Raw genomic sequence first — 16,792 nt, 5'->3', positions numbered from 1 at the left:
AATAAATTTCCCCCCAAAAATGCGACTTATACTCCAGTGCGACTTATATATGTTGTTTTCCTTCTTTATTATGCATTTTCGGCAGGTGCGACTTATACTCCGAAAAATACGGTAGTTTGGTGCGGTTAGCCTATGAAAACATATTTTTTTCCTTTGAACATTTAGTGGGTGCGGCTTATATACTGGATCAGCTTATAGTCCGGAAAATACCGTACTTAACACTTTTTACGTCATTTTCAACTTTACGTCAACGCAAATGTGATTCAAAGGAGTAACAACACAACAGTTTTTTCAAACGTAACTCACTGCTCAGTGTGCTATTTTTAGAACAGGATCGTTTGCCACTCATGTGGTCCTGGAGGGAAACATGGTTACATTGGTGACCTCTAAACTAGACAAAGTAGCCGGGGAGCGGGATGTCTGGGTTTCTCTGCTGAGGCTGCTAATTATACACAGTATATTAATTAAGATAGTCAATGAGGGTGGCATGGCGTAGTGGGTACAGCGGCCGTGCCAGAAACCTGAGGGTTGCAGGTTCGCTTCCCACCTATTGACATCCAAATCACTGCCGTTGTGTCCTTGGGCAGGACACTTCACCCTTTGCCCCCGGTGCCGCTCACACTGGTGAATGAATGATGAATGAATGATTGGTGGTGGTCGGAGGCGCAAACTGGCAGCCTCGCTTCCGTCAGTCTACCCCAGGGCAGCTGTGGCTACAAATGTAGCTTACCACCACCAGGTGTGAATGAATGATGGGTTCCCACTTCTCTGTGAGCGCTTTGAGTATCTAACAATAGAAAAGCGCGACATAAATCTAATCCATTATTATTATTATTATTATTATTATTAATGATAAGTTAAACATTTTTTTTAAACTGTGCTGAAACTGTATCTTGTCTAGTGTAGCTTAATGAACAACACGATTGAGTTTACATTGACCATTCTGTCAATGTGTGTATGGACTTAAAATTAACTGTAATACCCGTTTAATAATTATTATTATTACTATTCTCTATATACTTTAAATACAAGCAAGGAAGCTTCAACATGCAATTGATTTGTGCATTGTTTTTTGCAAGTTTAACATAAAAACAACTCTAAATAGCCTGAATAAACTAGATGAATTCATTATAGGCTGCAAAAGTGCATACCCCATAGAAACAACATTGTGTATCTTGATATCGCTAAGTATTGTTGGAACAAAGCATTGCTGGTGCTCAACTTCACTGATCTCTGACAGCGCATTTTTGGCCATTTTATCAGAAATATTTATAAACCAGGGGGTCAAACTCACAACTCCATGCCAAAATGCAAACAATTAGACAAGACAGACGGGTGCATACATATCAAATCAAAATTGTAATCACACAAACATGCACAGACACACTCACAGCAAGTCAACATCCATGTAGTTTCTGTATAACCATGTGGACGTAACATGAGTTGCATATGCGCACACGGTTAGTCACGTTTACACATTAAGAGCACTTTTAAAGTCTGCGCTTGTGACAGTTTAGGCCAGGGGTGTCCAAACTTTTTCCACTGAGGGCCACGCACTGAAAAATCAAAGCAAGCGGGGGCCATTTTGATATTTTTTTAATTTAAAAACCAATACAATAAATGTATATAAAAAGTCTACATTTAGGCCTCCATTTAGGCTTGATCCCGGTAAAGCCAAAGGGTTTTTATTTCAAAAAAATATATCATTAGTTACTATTATTATTATCATTCAAAGTTTAGGGCCATTTTGATATTTTTTTAATTTAAAAACCAATACAATAAATGTATATAAAAAGTCTACATTTAGGCCTCCATTTAGGCTTGATCCCGGTAAAGCCAAAGGGTTTTTATTTCAAAAAAATATATCATTAGTTACTATTATTATTATCATTCAAAGTTTAAATCTCTCGATCAACATTAGGTCTATCTGTCAAATTTTTTTTAAACATTTAAGTTGTATGCCCTTTTTGTCAAAGAAGAACCCAGGTTTTTTATGGAAAAAAATCACCTAATGTGCAATATTTTCCCCCAATTAAATCTTAAAGTGGAATATTTGATATTGTAAAATATTTGGAGCCTTAAGAAGGTCAATAACTCATAACACCATTGACATTTTTCTGAGCAATGACATACACAAAAAAAAAAATCCCACTAAAATTATTGGGGATCCAAAAGGGTTCCACTCATTAAAGCGTTAAAAAACTAATTATATTTTTTTTTACTGTTAACTTTTAGCAACATAATCTCGAGATCAGCGTCTGATCTATCCTTTAAATTATAAGTTTGATTGCTGTTCATATTTTTTGTTTGTTCGTTTTAGGCCCTTCTTTTAAAAAAAAACGCTCAGTTTTTAATATGGCAAACAAATAATATGCAACATTTTCCCCAAAGACATATCTTAAAGTGGAATATTTAATGTGACATAATTGGAGCCTTGAAGAGGTCAATAATTCATAATGATGTTGATTTAAAATAAATAAATGATAAATGGGTTGTACTTGTATAGCGCTTGTCTACCTTCAAGGTACTCAAAGCGCTTTGACACTACTTCCACATTCAGCCATTCACACACACATTCACACACTGATGGAGGGAGCTGCCATGCAAGGCGCTAACCAGCACCCATCAGGAGCAAGGGTGAAGTGTCTGGCTCAGGACACAACGGACGTGACGAGGTTGGTACTAGGTGGGGATTGAACCAGGACCCTAAGTTTAGGCACGGCCACTCTTCCACTGCGCCACGTTATTAAAGAAACAGCCTGCATGGCAGCTTTGTGTTATTAGACTAAATTTACATTGCAACAACTTATTGTTACATTTCACCTGTTTGCTCCTTTATTCCACGTTAGTTTGTTTTGTTTTTTATCGTATTTTTAGAATGTGTTGTCGGGTCTTTAAAAAATGACCTGTGGGCCGTAATTGGCCCCCGGGCCACACTTTGGACACCCCTGGTTTAGGCCATGCGTGGTCTGTTGAGTGGAGTAAGCGTAAAACATTAAGACAGAGTTAAGTGCCTCAAATGTTCTCCTGCTACCTCTTCTTCCTGAAGGAGGCTGTGGGTCACTACTCCCACCCTGTATCTGTTCAAGATGGACATAAAAACGTTCTGACCTCTTTTTGCTCATTTCAGCCATGGAAGTACTGAGTGTGTGTGGGGGGTGGTTTAGCCCTCTTTTTACGTTTACTATAAGATATTTTAGAAATACTCTACAGCAGTGATTCTCAAATTGTGGTACATGTACCACTAGTGTTACGCAAGCTCCATCAAGTGGTACGCTAAAGAAGTCTATAACTATGCACTGTATATCAGTGGTCCCCAAACTTTTTGTAGCTACGGACCGGTCAACGCTTGATCATTTGTCCCTTTGTCATGAAAAAGGGAGGTTTTTGTCATGAAAAAGGGAGGTTTTTTTGGGTGGGTGCACTAATATTAAGTGTATCTTGTGTTTTTTATGTTGTTTTAATTAATAAAAAAAAAAAATGTTGTTAAAAAATAATTAAAATTAATAAAAAATTATTCTGCGGCCCGGTACCAATCGAGCCACGGCCCACCCAGTGGTTGGGGACCCCTGCTGTATATGGAGCATCATTTTTGATGTTTGTGCGTTGTGTGTTATTTCACAGTAGCACAAAATATTAAATACACTTGTTAAATAAAACCTCTGCCTTGTTTTTAATGAATACCCAGGCTGAGAAGGGCTGAACAAAAATTGGACCGAAAAGGAAATCATGTACTGCAGATTACAAGCTGGACGCAGTGAAATATGTAGCAGAAAACGACAAGAGGAAGCGGCGCATACCTTTGGAGTTGGCAGAGGTGTTTAGAAGTGACATCGAGGAAGAAGATTTCATGGGATTTATCGATTAGGAGTGACGGATTGTTTGGTAAACGTATAGCATGTTCTATATGTTATAATTATTTGAATGACTCTTACCATAATATATTCCTTAAATTTACCAAGCATGTTCTCAGTCGGTTATTTATGAGTCATATAACGTACACTTATTCAGCCTGTTGTTCACTATGCTTTATTTATTTCAAATTGCCTTTCAAATGTCTATTCTTGGTGTTAGATTTTACCAAATAAATTTCCCCCAAAAACGCGACTTATACTCCAGTGCGATGTATACCGGTATATGTTTTTTTCCTTCATTATTATGCATTTTCGGCCCGTGCGGGGCGACTTATAATCCAAAAAAAACGGTACACTACAATATTTTAATATTGGTCGTTGTGGTGGTACTTGGAGAGCAAAGTGTTTTTCTGAGGTGCTACTTGGTGAAAAACGTTTGAGAACCACTGCTCTACAGTAAAGGAGGAGCACTATTATAAAGAAACGCATGATAATTTACTTTTGAAGAAGGGTTTTATTTAGTGGGATCACTCACCTCCCTGAGAGCGTCTTTTCTGGGAGGTTGAGCAGGTTTGAGTTGTCGAAGCTGACCTGTAATCCGAGCTCTTCTTTACGAAGTAGTCGAGACTCCTCTTCCTGAAACAAATAGTTTTACACAGGCATTAATTGAACAATACATTTACTATGATGCATCATATGTACTCTACAAAAACAAACATCTCACTAATTTGCCACAAAGCACTGCTATTTCATCATATTACATACAAACATATCACATATTGATAATAAAAACACTTCCAACAGGGTGGCTGCACAAAACTGACCTGTTATCTTTCTAAAGGCAGAATTATATAATTATTAAAAGATTGTGCAGATATACACTGTAAAAGCTTGAAATCTGTAAAAGATGAAATATCTGAAATCATGATCTTAAATGTTACATTTTACACTTAAACCTAGTAAAATTGTTTTATAGCAAGTCACATTTTCAAAGTATTTGTAATTGTCTTTTTACATTAGATTGTTTAGAGCAATACCAATGTTGTGGCTTTTTTTTACAGCAAATATTACCTGTGTAGTTATTACATTTGGTATTTGTCCACTTCTCAGTCTTATTTTACAGTATGCATTAGGTTCAGCTTGTCCGAGAGAAATTGCCATAGTCAGAAAGTAGTCTGCTACCATTTAATTTAATGTGCCACTCCTGTCTGTTGTTGAGCCCTGCAAAGTGTTTGCCTGTAAGTACTGTATTTATTACACATCAAGTGTCTGACCATAATGTGCATCATAGTTGCAGTCCTGATTGTCCATTTTAGAGGTGTTCAAATTGACCGCGATAACCAATAACATACATTTGTTGTATCCAATATAAATTAGCATTGAGCAAGTGCATTAGTTTTAATGCATTTCTTTTATGTTGAATATCAGATAAGTTATTTGCTAAGTAATTTTGACATACTTTGTTGCTGTACGTCCAATTTTACATTGCTTGAAGTAAAAGGACTTCAACTGGAGTCTTGATTGACAACCTGTTACAGTATCTGGGGAATTTGAACAACCATCCGATAAAAAACAAAACATTGAGACAAAAATTAAACAGCAATTTTAAAAGTACCAGCTTTGCACGCGCTTTCTTTTTCTTGTCATCTTCTTTTTTCTTCTTGCTCTCCGGCATCAAGTCATCTAGCCAGCTTAGCTCTCTCTTTGTGAAAAAGAAATCTAGAAGCTTTCGGATAAAGACCAGCGCTAGAACCTGTAAAGAATGAATAGTTTTACAAGGAAGCACATTTCAGTACAATAATACATAAATTATAAATCACTAATTTGTATGGTTGGCCATGTGTATATCCTTTTTTTAAAAAGGCTAAAAAAAAAAAAAGAGGTACAAGTTTTGTGTTATTATTAGTTAGTATAATCGGTTAGCTTTTGTTAGATTATGCTTTTGTGCACTATTTTTGTTTTTGTTTTGTTTTATTACGGTCACAATGTCATGAGCCTACAAAAAAAAAAAACTTTTCTGTCTTCTTAGTGCGGTTGCTATTCATGATTCCCGCTGGTCAAATGTTGGGCTGATCCCAAAGTCTCATGTATGAAATGTGTTCGGAAGCAAAATTACACGCCATACTGCCACCTAAACTATTTGTAGCAGTCCAAATTTAAACAAGGTCGGCCGCAATAAATAATTGAGCATTTGGGAAATACTGTATTTGTTGACTTAATTGGGACTTCCCTACCATCATGGGGAAGACGACCGCTGCAGCAGAGGCCTTGATGACCCAGAGAAGCACCAGACAAGTGAGCTGCACCAGCGTGAAGATATGGACTTTCCACAAAGGAACATAGCGCAGGTAAATAAGGTCAGGCTGGTGCTTGGCAGGCATGCCGAACAGTTTTATTCTGTCAAAGAACTGTAGAAGAAATAAAGCAATGCTGAGTATAAAATATTTTAAAACGTTTGCGTTTTAAGACACAATACTTACCTGGATGCCTTTCAGAGAGGAGGCGCCCATGTAGAGAAAGACTCCATACAGCACTGGCATCGGAATGAACTACAACGAGCAAAAGTCATCTAACAATACAAGCAAATCCACAGTTGGGCTAGTCATTTTCCCTTCACCTTAAGCGCTGATGTCATGAAAACGGAGCAGCCCATGAGGATAAATATCATGAATCCAGTGACCCGCTGCTCCCGGATACCTAGAAACTTTGGCTGTTCTCCGGGAGCAGAGCAGCCGGATTCCACCTTCAGGCTGTTGACGTGCGAAATGGAGAGGACAGTAGCAGCCACGAACCAGGGCAGGCCCATAATAGAACACACGCCCAGCATTACTGCCACGATCAGTAAGTCCAGGTGATAGCCGCAGCCTTTCTGTAGGTTTGAGAGACAATTGGGTGGGACATCAAGTCTCATATTTCCAGAGCATACTGTATATGGTGCTGTGCAAACGTCTTATGCCGTCATTAGATATGTCATTTAAGCCAGTGGTTCTTCAAGTACCCCTGGGAGTACTTGAGGGTATGCCAAGGGGGTACGTGAGATTTTAAAAAAATATTCCAAAAATAGCAACATTTCAAAAATCCCTTATAAATATATTTAATGAATAATACTTCAACAAAATATGAATGTAAGTTCATAAACTATGAAAAGAAATGCAACAATGCAATATTTGGTGTTGACAGCTAGATTTTTTGTGGACATGTTCCATAAATATTGATGTTAAAGATTCCTTTTTTTGTGAAGAAATGTTTAGAATTAAGTTCATGAATCCAGATGGATCTCTATTACAATCCCCAAAGAGGGAACTTTAAATTGAAGATTACTTCTGTGTAGAAATCTTTATTTATAACTGAATCACTTGTTTATTTTTCAAAAAGTTTTTAGTTATTTTTACATCTTTTTTTTCCAAATAGTTCAAGAAAGACCACTACAAATGAGTCTCGGAAAGCTGGCGTGCACTAGTGATCGCTTGTGCATGCCAGCTTTCCGAGCGATCGCTTGTGCACGCCACCTTTCCGAGACTCTTATTTTGTTAGCGCAGACAGCATGAAGCAGGGCTTTTATTGTGAAGATAGGAAATGTGCAGTCAGCCTTTAGAGTTTTGATGGCAGGTACAACGCGAGAGTCTGTTGAAATAAAAAGTGTTTCTCGCCTACTTCTCGGTCATTTTTTTATAATAATTATCTCGCAGCAGCCAGCGTCATCTCACAAGACCTTCGGGTGCCGTGAATGTCAATCAAGCAAGCTACGGAATTTGCCGCCAATGTTTTTTTTGTAAAGTGTAAGATGTAAATGTGTAAATAAGATGCCAAAAAGTGTAAATAAGATGCCAAAAACCAACCGCTTTCATGTGGTATTGTACAGAAAGGAGGACTATTTTTCTCCTCCATTCAAAAATGTGGGCGTTATCATCACTACTGTCTGATTCCAATCAATGCAAGTCCTCAGAATCAGGTAATACACCAACTTATATTCTTGTCTTCGTGAAAGAAAGACATCTATATGTGGTACACATGCTTATATTATCATTAAACACATTTAACTTGTTAACAAAAACGTCTCTTTCATAAATAAATAAATATAAATGATATATGTGAATTAGGTAGATCCCCTCGATTTGGTCAATTGAAAAGTAGCTCGCCTGCAGAAAAAGTGTGGGCACCCCTGTTTTAGAACATGAAACCCAGTCCTAACTTGGAGGAATTACCCAGGATATGAAGTATTTCCGAGTAGTGGCCATGTTTTAGTAGCTGGGGAACTGCCATAGCAATGACACTTGTAGGATCCTCTACCAGTGAGTACGGCAATCTTTAGTAGAACACACTCAAGGTTACTATCTTATTTTTCGGACTGTAATTTGCAGTTTTTTTCATAGTTTGGCCAGGGGTGCGACTTATCCTCAGGTGCGACTTATGTGTGAAATTATTAATACATTACCATAAAAAATCAAATATTATTTAGGTCATTCACGTAAGAGACTAGACGTACAAGATTTCATCGGATTTAGCAATTAGGAGTGACAAATTGTTTGGTAAACGTATAGCATGTTCTATATGTTATACTTATTTGAATGACTCTTACCATAATATGTTATGTTAACATACCAGGCACCTTCTCAGTTGGTTATTTATGCGTCATATAACGTACACTTATTCAGCCTGTTGTTCTCTATTCTTTATTTATTTTAAATTGCCTTTCAAATGTCTATTCTTGGTGTTGGGTTTTATCAAATAAATTTCCCCCAAAAAATGTGACTTATACTCTAGTGAGACTTATGTTTTTTTCCTTCTTTATTATGCATTTTCGTCAGGTGTGACTTATACTCTGAAAAAAATGGTAAATTGGGTAAAGAGAGTGTAATGATGATTATATGGGTGTATTTCATGTTTCAAAGGCTCTAATAATGTTAAAAAAAAAAGATCTGAAAGTTGATAACCGTTTTTGTGTTCCGGGTTACAGACGAATATGCAACTCGAACCATGTTTAGTATTTCCTGTTCATGGGATTGAATAAAGAAAAGTAGTTTACATGAATGAAGAGTTTCCAGCATTCTATAATTCAAGCAATCCCGATATTATCTGCAAGTCAGATTTGTGCACGTGATTAACCTTAAGCTTGTGCTCTTTGCGGTTGATGATGACAGCAGTGATCTGTTGATCCATAAAGATGAGGATGGTGCACAGAAGGGCAGGAAGTGCCGCCACCAGCAGTGTCCACCAAGGGTTTTCTCCCAAAGGGTCCATCAGCCAGCCTCTGTTCTTTGACGTAGGCTGCACACACAAAAAAAGCAGAAGTGTGTTACAATTTGTTCAGGCAATGAGCTTGCTTAGAAATAAGGTTTTATTTTGCCACACTTGGAAAAAAGACATGTTTGAAAGGATGCCTACCTCAAAACGATCAGGGACATTTAGCTTAGGGGAGGGAATCCCCATTAGGTAGTCCACCAACACCATGATCATGATAGTTATAAAGACAGCAAAGTCACTAATAGTGGATCGCACCTAGCACACAGAAATAAAAAAGGTGTTTTTTTCATATAGAGAAATAAAGCATTGATCTGCAACAAGGTCTCAATTTGATTCAATAATAGCTTTAGTTGTCGTACACCCCACTTTTTGCATATAAGTATTCCCTAGTTATAGAGTTCTGTCTCGGTTATCGTACTGCCAAACATTACGCCTAACAAATTATGGTAGTCAGTTTGTCCACGGAATGCAGTACCCAAACAAAAAATCCCAAGTGTTGGTGACTCAAGTCTTTGTGTTAAATGTTCATTTACCCATTTCAATCATTTAGTGTAGTTTACCTTTTTTTTTTACATGTACACTATGATATGTTATAATAAAATGAGTTTTGTACTGCAGTCATATTTTTACTGTTCTGGAATAGATGGGGAAAGCTTCACAAAATTAATGGTTCGGATGTTGTTACTGTTTTGCTGTCACCATTTTCTGTTTGGTGTACATTGTTGTTCTTAACACCCCAGAATAACATATATTCCATGAAACTAGGGGTTTAACGGTACGTGTATTTGTATTGAACCGTTTCGGTACAGGGGTTTTGGTTCGGCACGCAGGCGTACCGAACGAGCTTTTAAGCAGAAGTCTTCACAAGCTGCCCTGCTTTCTGCCTCTGTCTCAGCAGCAAGCATTGACCCGCCCACACAACCATCTGATTGGTTACATAAAAAGCCAATCAGCAGTGCGTATACAGAGCGATGTAGTCAATGCTTCAGCGTCGAGCAGATATTCGTTTAGCAGGGAAGCAGCGGACAGGGTACTCTCCCCAAATTATAAAAAACACTTCCTAGTCACTATTACAAACATCACTATGAGCCCGTTGACCTTCTACAAACAAACTGCAGCTCAGCTAGCTCACAGTATAGGCTTGAGGTGAAGGTTAAGTAGCTTTTAGCGTAACATTAGTTCATTTTGCTGTGCGTGTGTGTGTGTGTGTGTGTGTGTGTGTGTGTGTGTGTGTTAGGGGCAGCAAAGCCCTGTCTGTTATTTCATTGAACCCCCGTGTGTTCAGGGATGAATAGTCTCTCCTATTGCTATTGTACTATTTTTTCAGCAATAGTTACATTAATCATTAGTAATGTAACAGCCTAGTTTTGAATGGCAGGGTCCCTGCTATCACATGTTGATAAAAATATAACATTTACATAATAAAAGTCAACTACAGGCTTCCCAAATGCTGAAATAAATTCAGCATGATGAGTTGACTTGAAACTGTTTATTGTTGCACTTTTTATATGTAGAAGAAAGGTTTTTTCATTTTATTTAATCAAAGCAACAACTTGAGGAAGTTTAATGTGGATTAACGTGGGCAGAATTATTATAGTGTTCCCAATGTTAAAAGGATAAAGCCATTGTTTACAAATTTGGTAAATAAATAACAAAAACATTTATATTTTGTTGTTTTCTTACTGTACCGAACATGAACCGAACTGTGACTTCTAAACCGAGGTACGTACCGAACCAAAATTTTTGTGTACCGTTACACCCCTACATGAAACCATCACCATGTACCATTTGTCAGTTTCGAGGCTGTTTTAAAATATTAAAAAAAGGACAAAAACAATGATATGTGCTGCGTTTGTAAGGGTTGACCTGACTCGCATTAACTTTGTAGTTTGTTCTCAAGTGGCCATTTTGACATTTTTTAGGGGTGGGGGTGGGGGGGGGGGGTGTGATTCATGGAAAACATGGACTTAGCATTAACTTTGTAGTTTGTTCTCAAGTGGCCATTTTGACATTTTTGGGGAGAGAGTGAGTGGTTGAGTGATTCATGGAAAAGATTCCTTCTCACGCTGACAGCATTTCAGTCACACTTATCTAGACAAAAGACTAATTCTTTTATTGGTTTGATTGTTTGTTCAGATTTTTTCATAAACTAATTCAATTCATATTTTTTTTATGGGCAGACCGCTTCAACTTTTGTACGATTTGGTCTTTGTTGGACCTTTTGGAACGTATTAGTAACAAAAACTGAGGTACCACTCCAACAAAAGATGGAATGCACCGATGATTTTGGTGTTAACAGTAAAACAAAACAATTCAGACAACAGAATAGGGACTATAATGTGTTTTTTTTACAACAGTATATAATGCTACATTAGGAGTAGTACCAACCTTGGTGGGGAAATATCTCTCTGTTTTGAACTGTTTGAGGAAAGAGGACAAAAAGAAGGTGGTAAAGAAGAGAATGATGGACCAGAAGAGGACATCTGGGATGTAGGGCCCATGGTTACTGCAGGCTGTGCCCACAAAATCTCCATGGAGCATTTTACACATCTAGGGAAGACATAGTACTGTTTTTAATAACAAAACAAGCAAATAATGTGACTCATTTGGTACACATGCTGTAGGACATTGATGATTGCATAGCATTTAAATGGAGCCATCAGTGTAATTAACTGATTTTGACACTGGAGGCCACTGTGTAGCAATCTCACCGAAACATTGAGGCTGCTCCAGGGGATGGAGTCCGGGCTGTATTCTGACTGGTTCCACGTCTGCAAGAGCTGAGCTGAGGCGTTAACTGGCGGAGCGCACTGACACCTGGAAACAAAAAAACAAACAAATAGAAAAATGATTAATATTTCATAGTCAATTTGAAACTTAACCTGCAGCGAAAGCTTCTAGACATTATTATGTGTTATTGCTTGAGTGAGAACTCTGTAGATATTCTGATAGCAGGGGTTCTCAAACCTTGAGGCCATAGGCCCCTTACAGGAGAGACTTCTTTCCAAGGATTGCATAGCATTTAAATGGAGCCATATAAATACTATCTGTTAGTATTTATTTATTTGTTTTTTGGCGCTCTTTGCTCACATTTGCATTATAGTAATATCTGAATGCCTTGTCATTAAATGTGTGTTCTGTAGATAGCGTTTAACTTCCAGGGAACTGTGTGTGTGCATGTGCTGCAAAATACATTTCTTGATCCGTGTCCTTGGACAGGTAGTCAATAAGACGTAGGTTGGCCCCCTTTTTGATTTTTGGTACACGTTTACCTTCAAACAATTACGTACGTACACATGTACATGTGCATGTATCCGGAATGGTAGTAAACCGTTTCTAAAATACAGTTTCGCAAGCTTTCCAAGCTTGTACAGTGCCATTGAATTTAAGCCTGCTCATTGTTGTTCACGTGAATAGAATGCTGTTTTCCATTCAGGCCAGACTTTTGGGGATTAGTCAACTCCGCACAGCTTAGGGGAGCTTCGGTGAGACTTACCGAGTCCCGGCGCGGCTGCATGGTCCTGCTGCTCGCGACCCCCTGGTTGGGATCCCGTTGCGGTCACCGCTAATGCCGCTTAAGAAATTACATTTCACGAGGCATGGTATGGCAAATTTTGATATCGGTGGCGGCTATATGGAGTCACAAAAATGCTTTGTAATGTAAAATGAGTGGCCGCTTTAAACATGTGGCAGCGATAGCCATAGTATATAACACTCCTTTTTGCAATCCCAAGTCAATAATTTCATATTTTGTTGTAAGATAAAGTTTAAAACACGAGATACGTTTTACTCGTCTACACACAAATATTGAGTTTTGTGTCAAGGTAGATTGACGTCATCCAGCGCCCCATTGCTGCTAAAAAGCTCCAAATCTGTGAGAAACACTCTTGTCTATGGGCCACACTTTGGATAACCCTAACCCTAAAGACTCAGTGTTTCTTTTATTGACAGCAGTCAGTTTGACCAAACTTATTTTCCAATGCACTCCTCCTGTCTGCTGGTGGGAGTGCGAGCATGTGTTTTTGTGTGTCTTTGCGCAGAGGTGTAGTGATCGATAGAGCACTGTATTCCACCGACTGTGTACAAACTAAAATGCTGTCATGTAAATAAGAGCATTAATGTATTTTCCGGACTAAAAGCAACTACTTTTTTCCAATAATTAGAACCCTGCGGCTTATAAAACGGTGCCACTAATTTTAGGATTTTTTCCTGACTGACATCCGGAGTGTTTTATATTCATCCAACAGTTTTTATATTAGACCAACAGAGACACTAAAAAAGGTGTGTTAATGTTTGTGCTATGGCGCCATGTTTTGGACGAGTTTGCTCACTGCAGGTGTGGTGGTTTGAAATTGTCCTTTCTGTTTTGGGCCTTGAAACGGAAGTATAACCGTTCATATTGTTTCTGCTCAAAATGATTCCTCAGTCATCACTCAAAGCAGCGTCTGTAAGTTTTACAATATAACTAAAAAAATGTATACTTACTAAACCATCCAATGTGTGATGTCTGTAGGAGGGCTTTCATGCTTATTTGTACGTGCTATCGTAATGTAATTAAGCTAGCTTTGTTAGCATTAGCAAATATGTTAAAATATGTCTGTGTTTGTATTACTAACTTCCAATGGCATTATTTTTTTATCGTTTCAGTTTTGGGAATTCACCAAAATGGCACTGTGGAGTTACTGAATCTGTTTAGCTGACTAGAGAGTTAGCTTCCGCAGCTAGTGGGTCCATGAAGACTTCTGATTTGTTTGATCAGCAGAAAGTAAGCAGCTATAAACAGGAAATTGAAACGGTCAACATTGTCACAACCACTAACAAATACGTAAGAAGGAGACGGATAAATCCATAAATTGGTGGTGTCGATACCAAGAGTAGTATCAGTATATGATCGATACTACAGTATTAAAGTCAATATTTTTATTTTCTTAAAATTTTACATTGGAAACTACTCACAAAACAGAATAAAACCAAACAGCAAGTACAATACCAGCACTTACGAATATGATGTGAGGTTGTCCAGGATGCTGTGACTATTGACAGGGTAGTGTTCTCCAAGATGGAAAAGCTTTTCAAGAGCCTCGTAGATGAAAATAATGCAGATAAGTGCTGCAAAAGCTTCCTCCGTGAAGCGGGTGATGTAGCATACCAGAGAGCTCGCATCTGTGGCAACCAGGACAATACACAGGAAGGCTGTCCACAAACCAATGCTAGTTCGTAACGACAAGTAGGACAGACCATAGTCCCTGGAGTAAAGAGGGGATGACATAAAAAAAAGAATAAGAGATACATAAACAATTGGTGGAAACTCAACTCAATAAAGAGTACCGACTGTTGTTTGCTCGTAAAGAAAGATAATGTTTAAAATTCACTGGATTTGACTTACGCGCAGAACTTAAAGAGGATCTTCTCAAAGACTAAAACAGGCCCAGTGCTGCCAAGAATAGTTAGGGGCTGGCCGGCAAAGAGAGAGTATGCCACTCCCGTTAAGGATGCCCCAAACAGAGACTCAATGGCGCTCTGTAGAAACAAAACACAGGGAGGGAGGGAGTGAATACAACAGGGACAAAGACCGTGAAAAATGACTATACGCAGAGAGAGAGAGAACGCGAGAGAGAATGAAAGAAGAAAACCAGACTTGAACATAGAGTTTTGAATAAATACACAAATACGCTGTGCAAACGCTCATCCTTGTCTATTGTACCATCACTGTACAGCTTATTTGCTGCACAGTTTACTTACATTATACAGTGTCACATAAACATAAACCAGCTCTTTTCTTTAACCCTTCTGAGATAAAACAGGAACATACATGTTGGAAAAAAGGGAACAAGGTAGAAAAAAAAGTGTATTTGTGGTATGGGTGTCCATATCAGATCAGCTTTTTTTTTTTTAGCCTTAGCAGGTAGCAGCAACAACTGTGTAATCTTTTTAACTGCCTGGTTAGTTGCGGCCATGTCGGCTGTGCGCAAAGGCGCATGTGGCAGGGGGTCGTGTCTGCAATGCGCGGTAGCAACACAGGACGCGTGCAAGACATTTTCTATGTGTTGAACCGTTCCTCAGCTCCGGTGACTTCATGCTGCCATGGCCGCAAATGGCCGTAACAAACGGCACATAAAAAATACAGGTATGGCAGTATTGTTTCGAGCATTTATCACTTTTGCAAAATATACCGATATCAACTAGTAATCTGTTGAACTCACTATATTGCCTTTGGTTGCCTCGCCAAGCAGACCGCCGAAAGTAATGACAGGAGACATGCAGGCACAATAGAGGAAGAGTACGGAGGCTAGACACTGCAAGCTGAAGGAATCCCTGATGTCACTCCAGTAAAACGGGGCCTTCCGCTTAATATCCAATATGAGACCGCCAAATATCCTACAAAAAAGGAAAGTGGTAGAGTTAATTAGACAGTAATTACCCAGCAAGCAATACACAATTTAAATGGGACTGGTCTGTTTTTGGACAGATTTTTTTTCAGCCTAAAAGGATTGAGTGTGAATGTAAAACCAACTAACGGGCGTCAGCTTTCTTTAAATTAGGACCTCATATTTATGTACACTGCTGTGACCCCCAAAGCCTTCCTCAAGCCAAAATCCATTCATAGCAACGATGAAAAGCAGAGTGAAAGTTTAAGTAAATCACTGTATCAAGAGTATGTACAGTATGTGCGCTGCGGTTTGTATAAAGCTCAACTTTATGGCTGGCTCACTTCAATATGAAATAATTGAATTAATAAGCCTCCTGAAGTTTTTGTTACAAAAGTGAGTACACCCCCCACATTTCTACAAATATTGTATAATACTTTTCATTGAACAACACTGAAAAAATATAGTATGATACATTGTAAAGTAGTCAGTGTAGAGCTTTCAAAACAGTGCACATTTGCTGTTGTCTCAAATGAACTGATGGAAACAAAATGAGTACAGTGAAAGTTAAAACATCCAAATTGTACCCAATTAGTAATTTTCCCTCCAGAGTGGAAAAATGGTAGTCAGATAAATGTTGACACTGTGGGCCAATTTCAGTCCTTTCCCCTAAGGGGTGTACTCACTTTCCTTCAGTGTGTAAACATAAATGGCTGCCCTTGTTGAGTTATTTTAAGGGGACAGTCAATGTACAAAGTTATACAAGCTGTTCACTGACTACATTTATACTATATTAAAGTGTGATTTCTTCAGGATAGCCTCATGAAAAGATTTGAAAGAAACGAGATGGGGTATAACCACTTTTGGGAAGTACTGTAAATGAGAATAATAAATCATTGAGGACACGATTTGTCAAATATTTATTGCAGTTTTTTCATATGCTTAGCACATACATTTCGATCATCTTTTAGTGAACAGTGTTTACTGCTGTCCATTTGTGTTCCTCAGTAAATGACAAACTTTTGCGGAGAGACTTTTGTAAAGAGAAATGAGAATATGTATAAGCTGTATCTAATTGTATCTGTATATTTGTACATGTTCGAAATAAACTTTAACCATAACCATGAATAAGAATGTTCCCCAGAAATGTACTCGACTTGCCTGCCAGTCCTCTGAAGCTCCGGTCCTGCATAGTGGTCCCCTTCGTTTTCATGTTCTCCAACTGGAGATGTGGTGCCATTAGGATGGGATGGCCTTTTCCTCTTCAGCTGCAGGTCAGAGTAATTCACGACTATAAAGCCACATAAGGTTAACTATGATATATCG

The 16,792-nt window shown here is 38.3% G+C and overlaps 1 protein-coding gene across 4 annotated transcripts in view; it reads right to left on the bottom strand.

Annotated features, from left to right (window-relative positions):
• Window positions 1–16,792, bottom strand: part of LOC133539866 (sodium bicarbonate cotransporter 3-like) — a 95,890-nt gene that overhangs the window by 9,082 nt on the left and 70,016 nt on the right. For 3 of the 4 annotated variants that reach the window (XM_061882130.1, XM_061882131.1, XM_061882133.1), the window contains 14 exons: window positions 16,628–16,734; window positions 15,302–15,476; window positions 14,485–14,618; window positions 14,099–14,344; window positions 11,810–11,915; window positions 11,487–11,648; window positions 9,240–9,353; window positions 8,961–9,122; window positions 6,472–6,723; window positions 6,335–6,403; window positions 6,089–6,262; window positions 5,470–5,607; window positions 4,390–4,490; window positions 3,035–3,080 (listed from right to left, as the gene is read on the bottom strand). In XM_061882130.1, the coding sequence (XP_061738114.1) occupies window positions 3,035–3,080; window positions 4,390–4,490; window positions 5,470–5,607; window positions 6,089–6,262; window positions 6,335–6,403; window positions 6,472–6,723; window positions 8,961–9,122; window positions 9,240–9,353; window positions 11,487–11,648; window positions 11,810–11,915; window positions 14,099–14,344; window positions 14,485–14,618; window positions 15,302–15,476; window positions 16,628–16,734 (1,986 nt within the window). The remainder of the gene's footprint in view (window positions 1–3,034; window positions 3,081–4,389; window positions 4,491–5,469; window positions 5,608–6,088; window positions 6,263–6,334; window positions 6,404–6,471; window positions 6,724–8,960; window positions 9,123–9,239; window positions 9,354–11,486; window positions 11,649–11,809; window positions 11,916–14,098; window positions 14,345–14,484; window positions 14,619–15,301; window positions 15,477–16,627; window positions 16,735–16,792) is intronic. The other variant, XM_061882134.1, reaches the window with a different exon arrangement.

This window comes from Nerophis ophidion, linkage group LG21 (genome assembly GCF_033978795.1).
Source record: "Nerophis ophidion isolate RoL-2023_Sa linkage group LG21, RoL_Noph_v1.0, whole genome shotgun sequence".
Classification (NCBI taxonomy): Eukaryota; Metazoa; Chordata; class Actinopteri; order Syngnathiformes; family Syngnathidae; genus Nerophis; species Nerophis ophidion.
The sequence above is the reverse complement of the archived record's forward strand: the minus strand, read 5'-3'. Positions and strand labels throughout refer to the sequence as shown.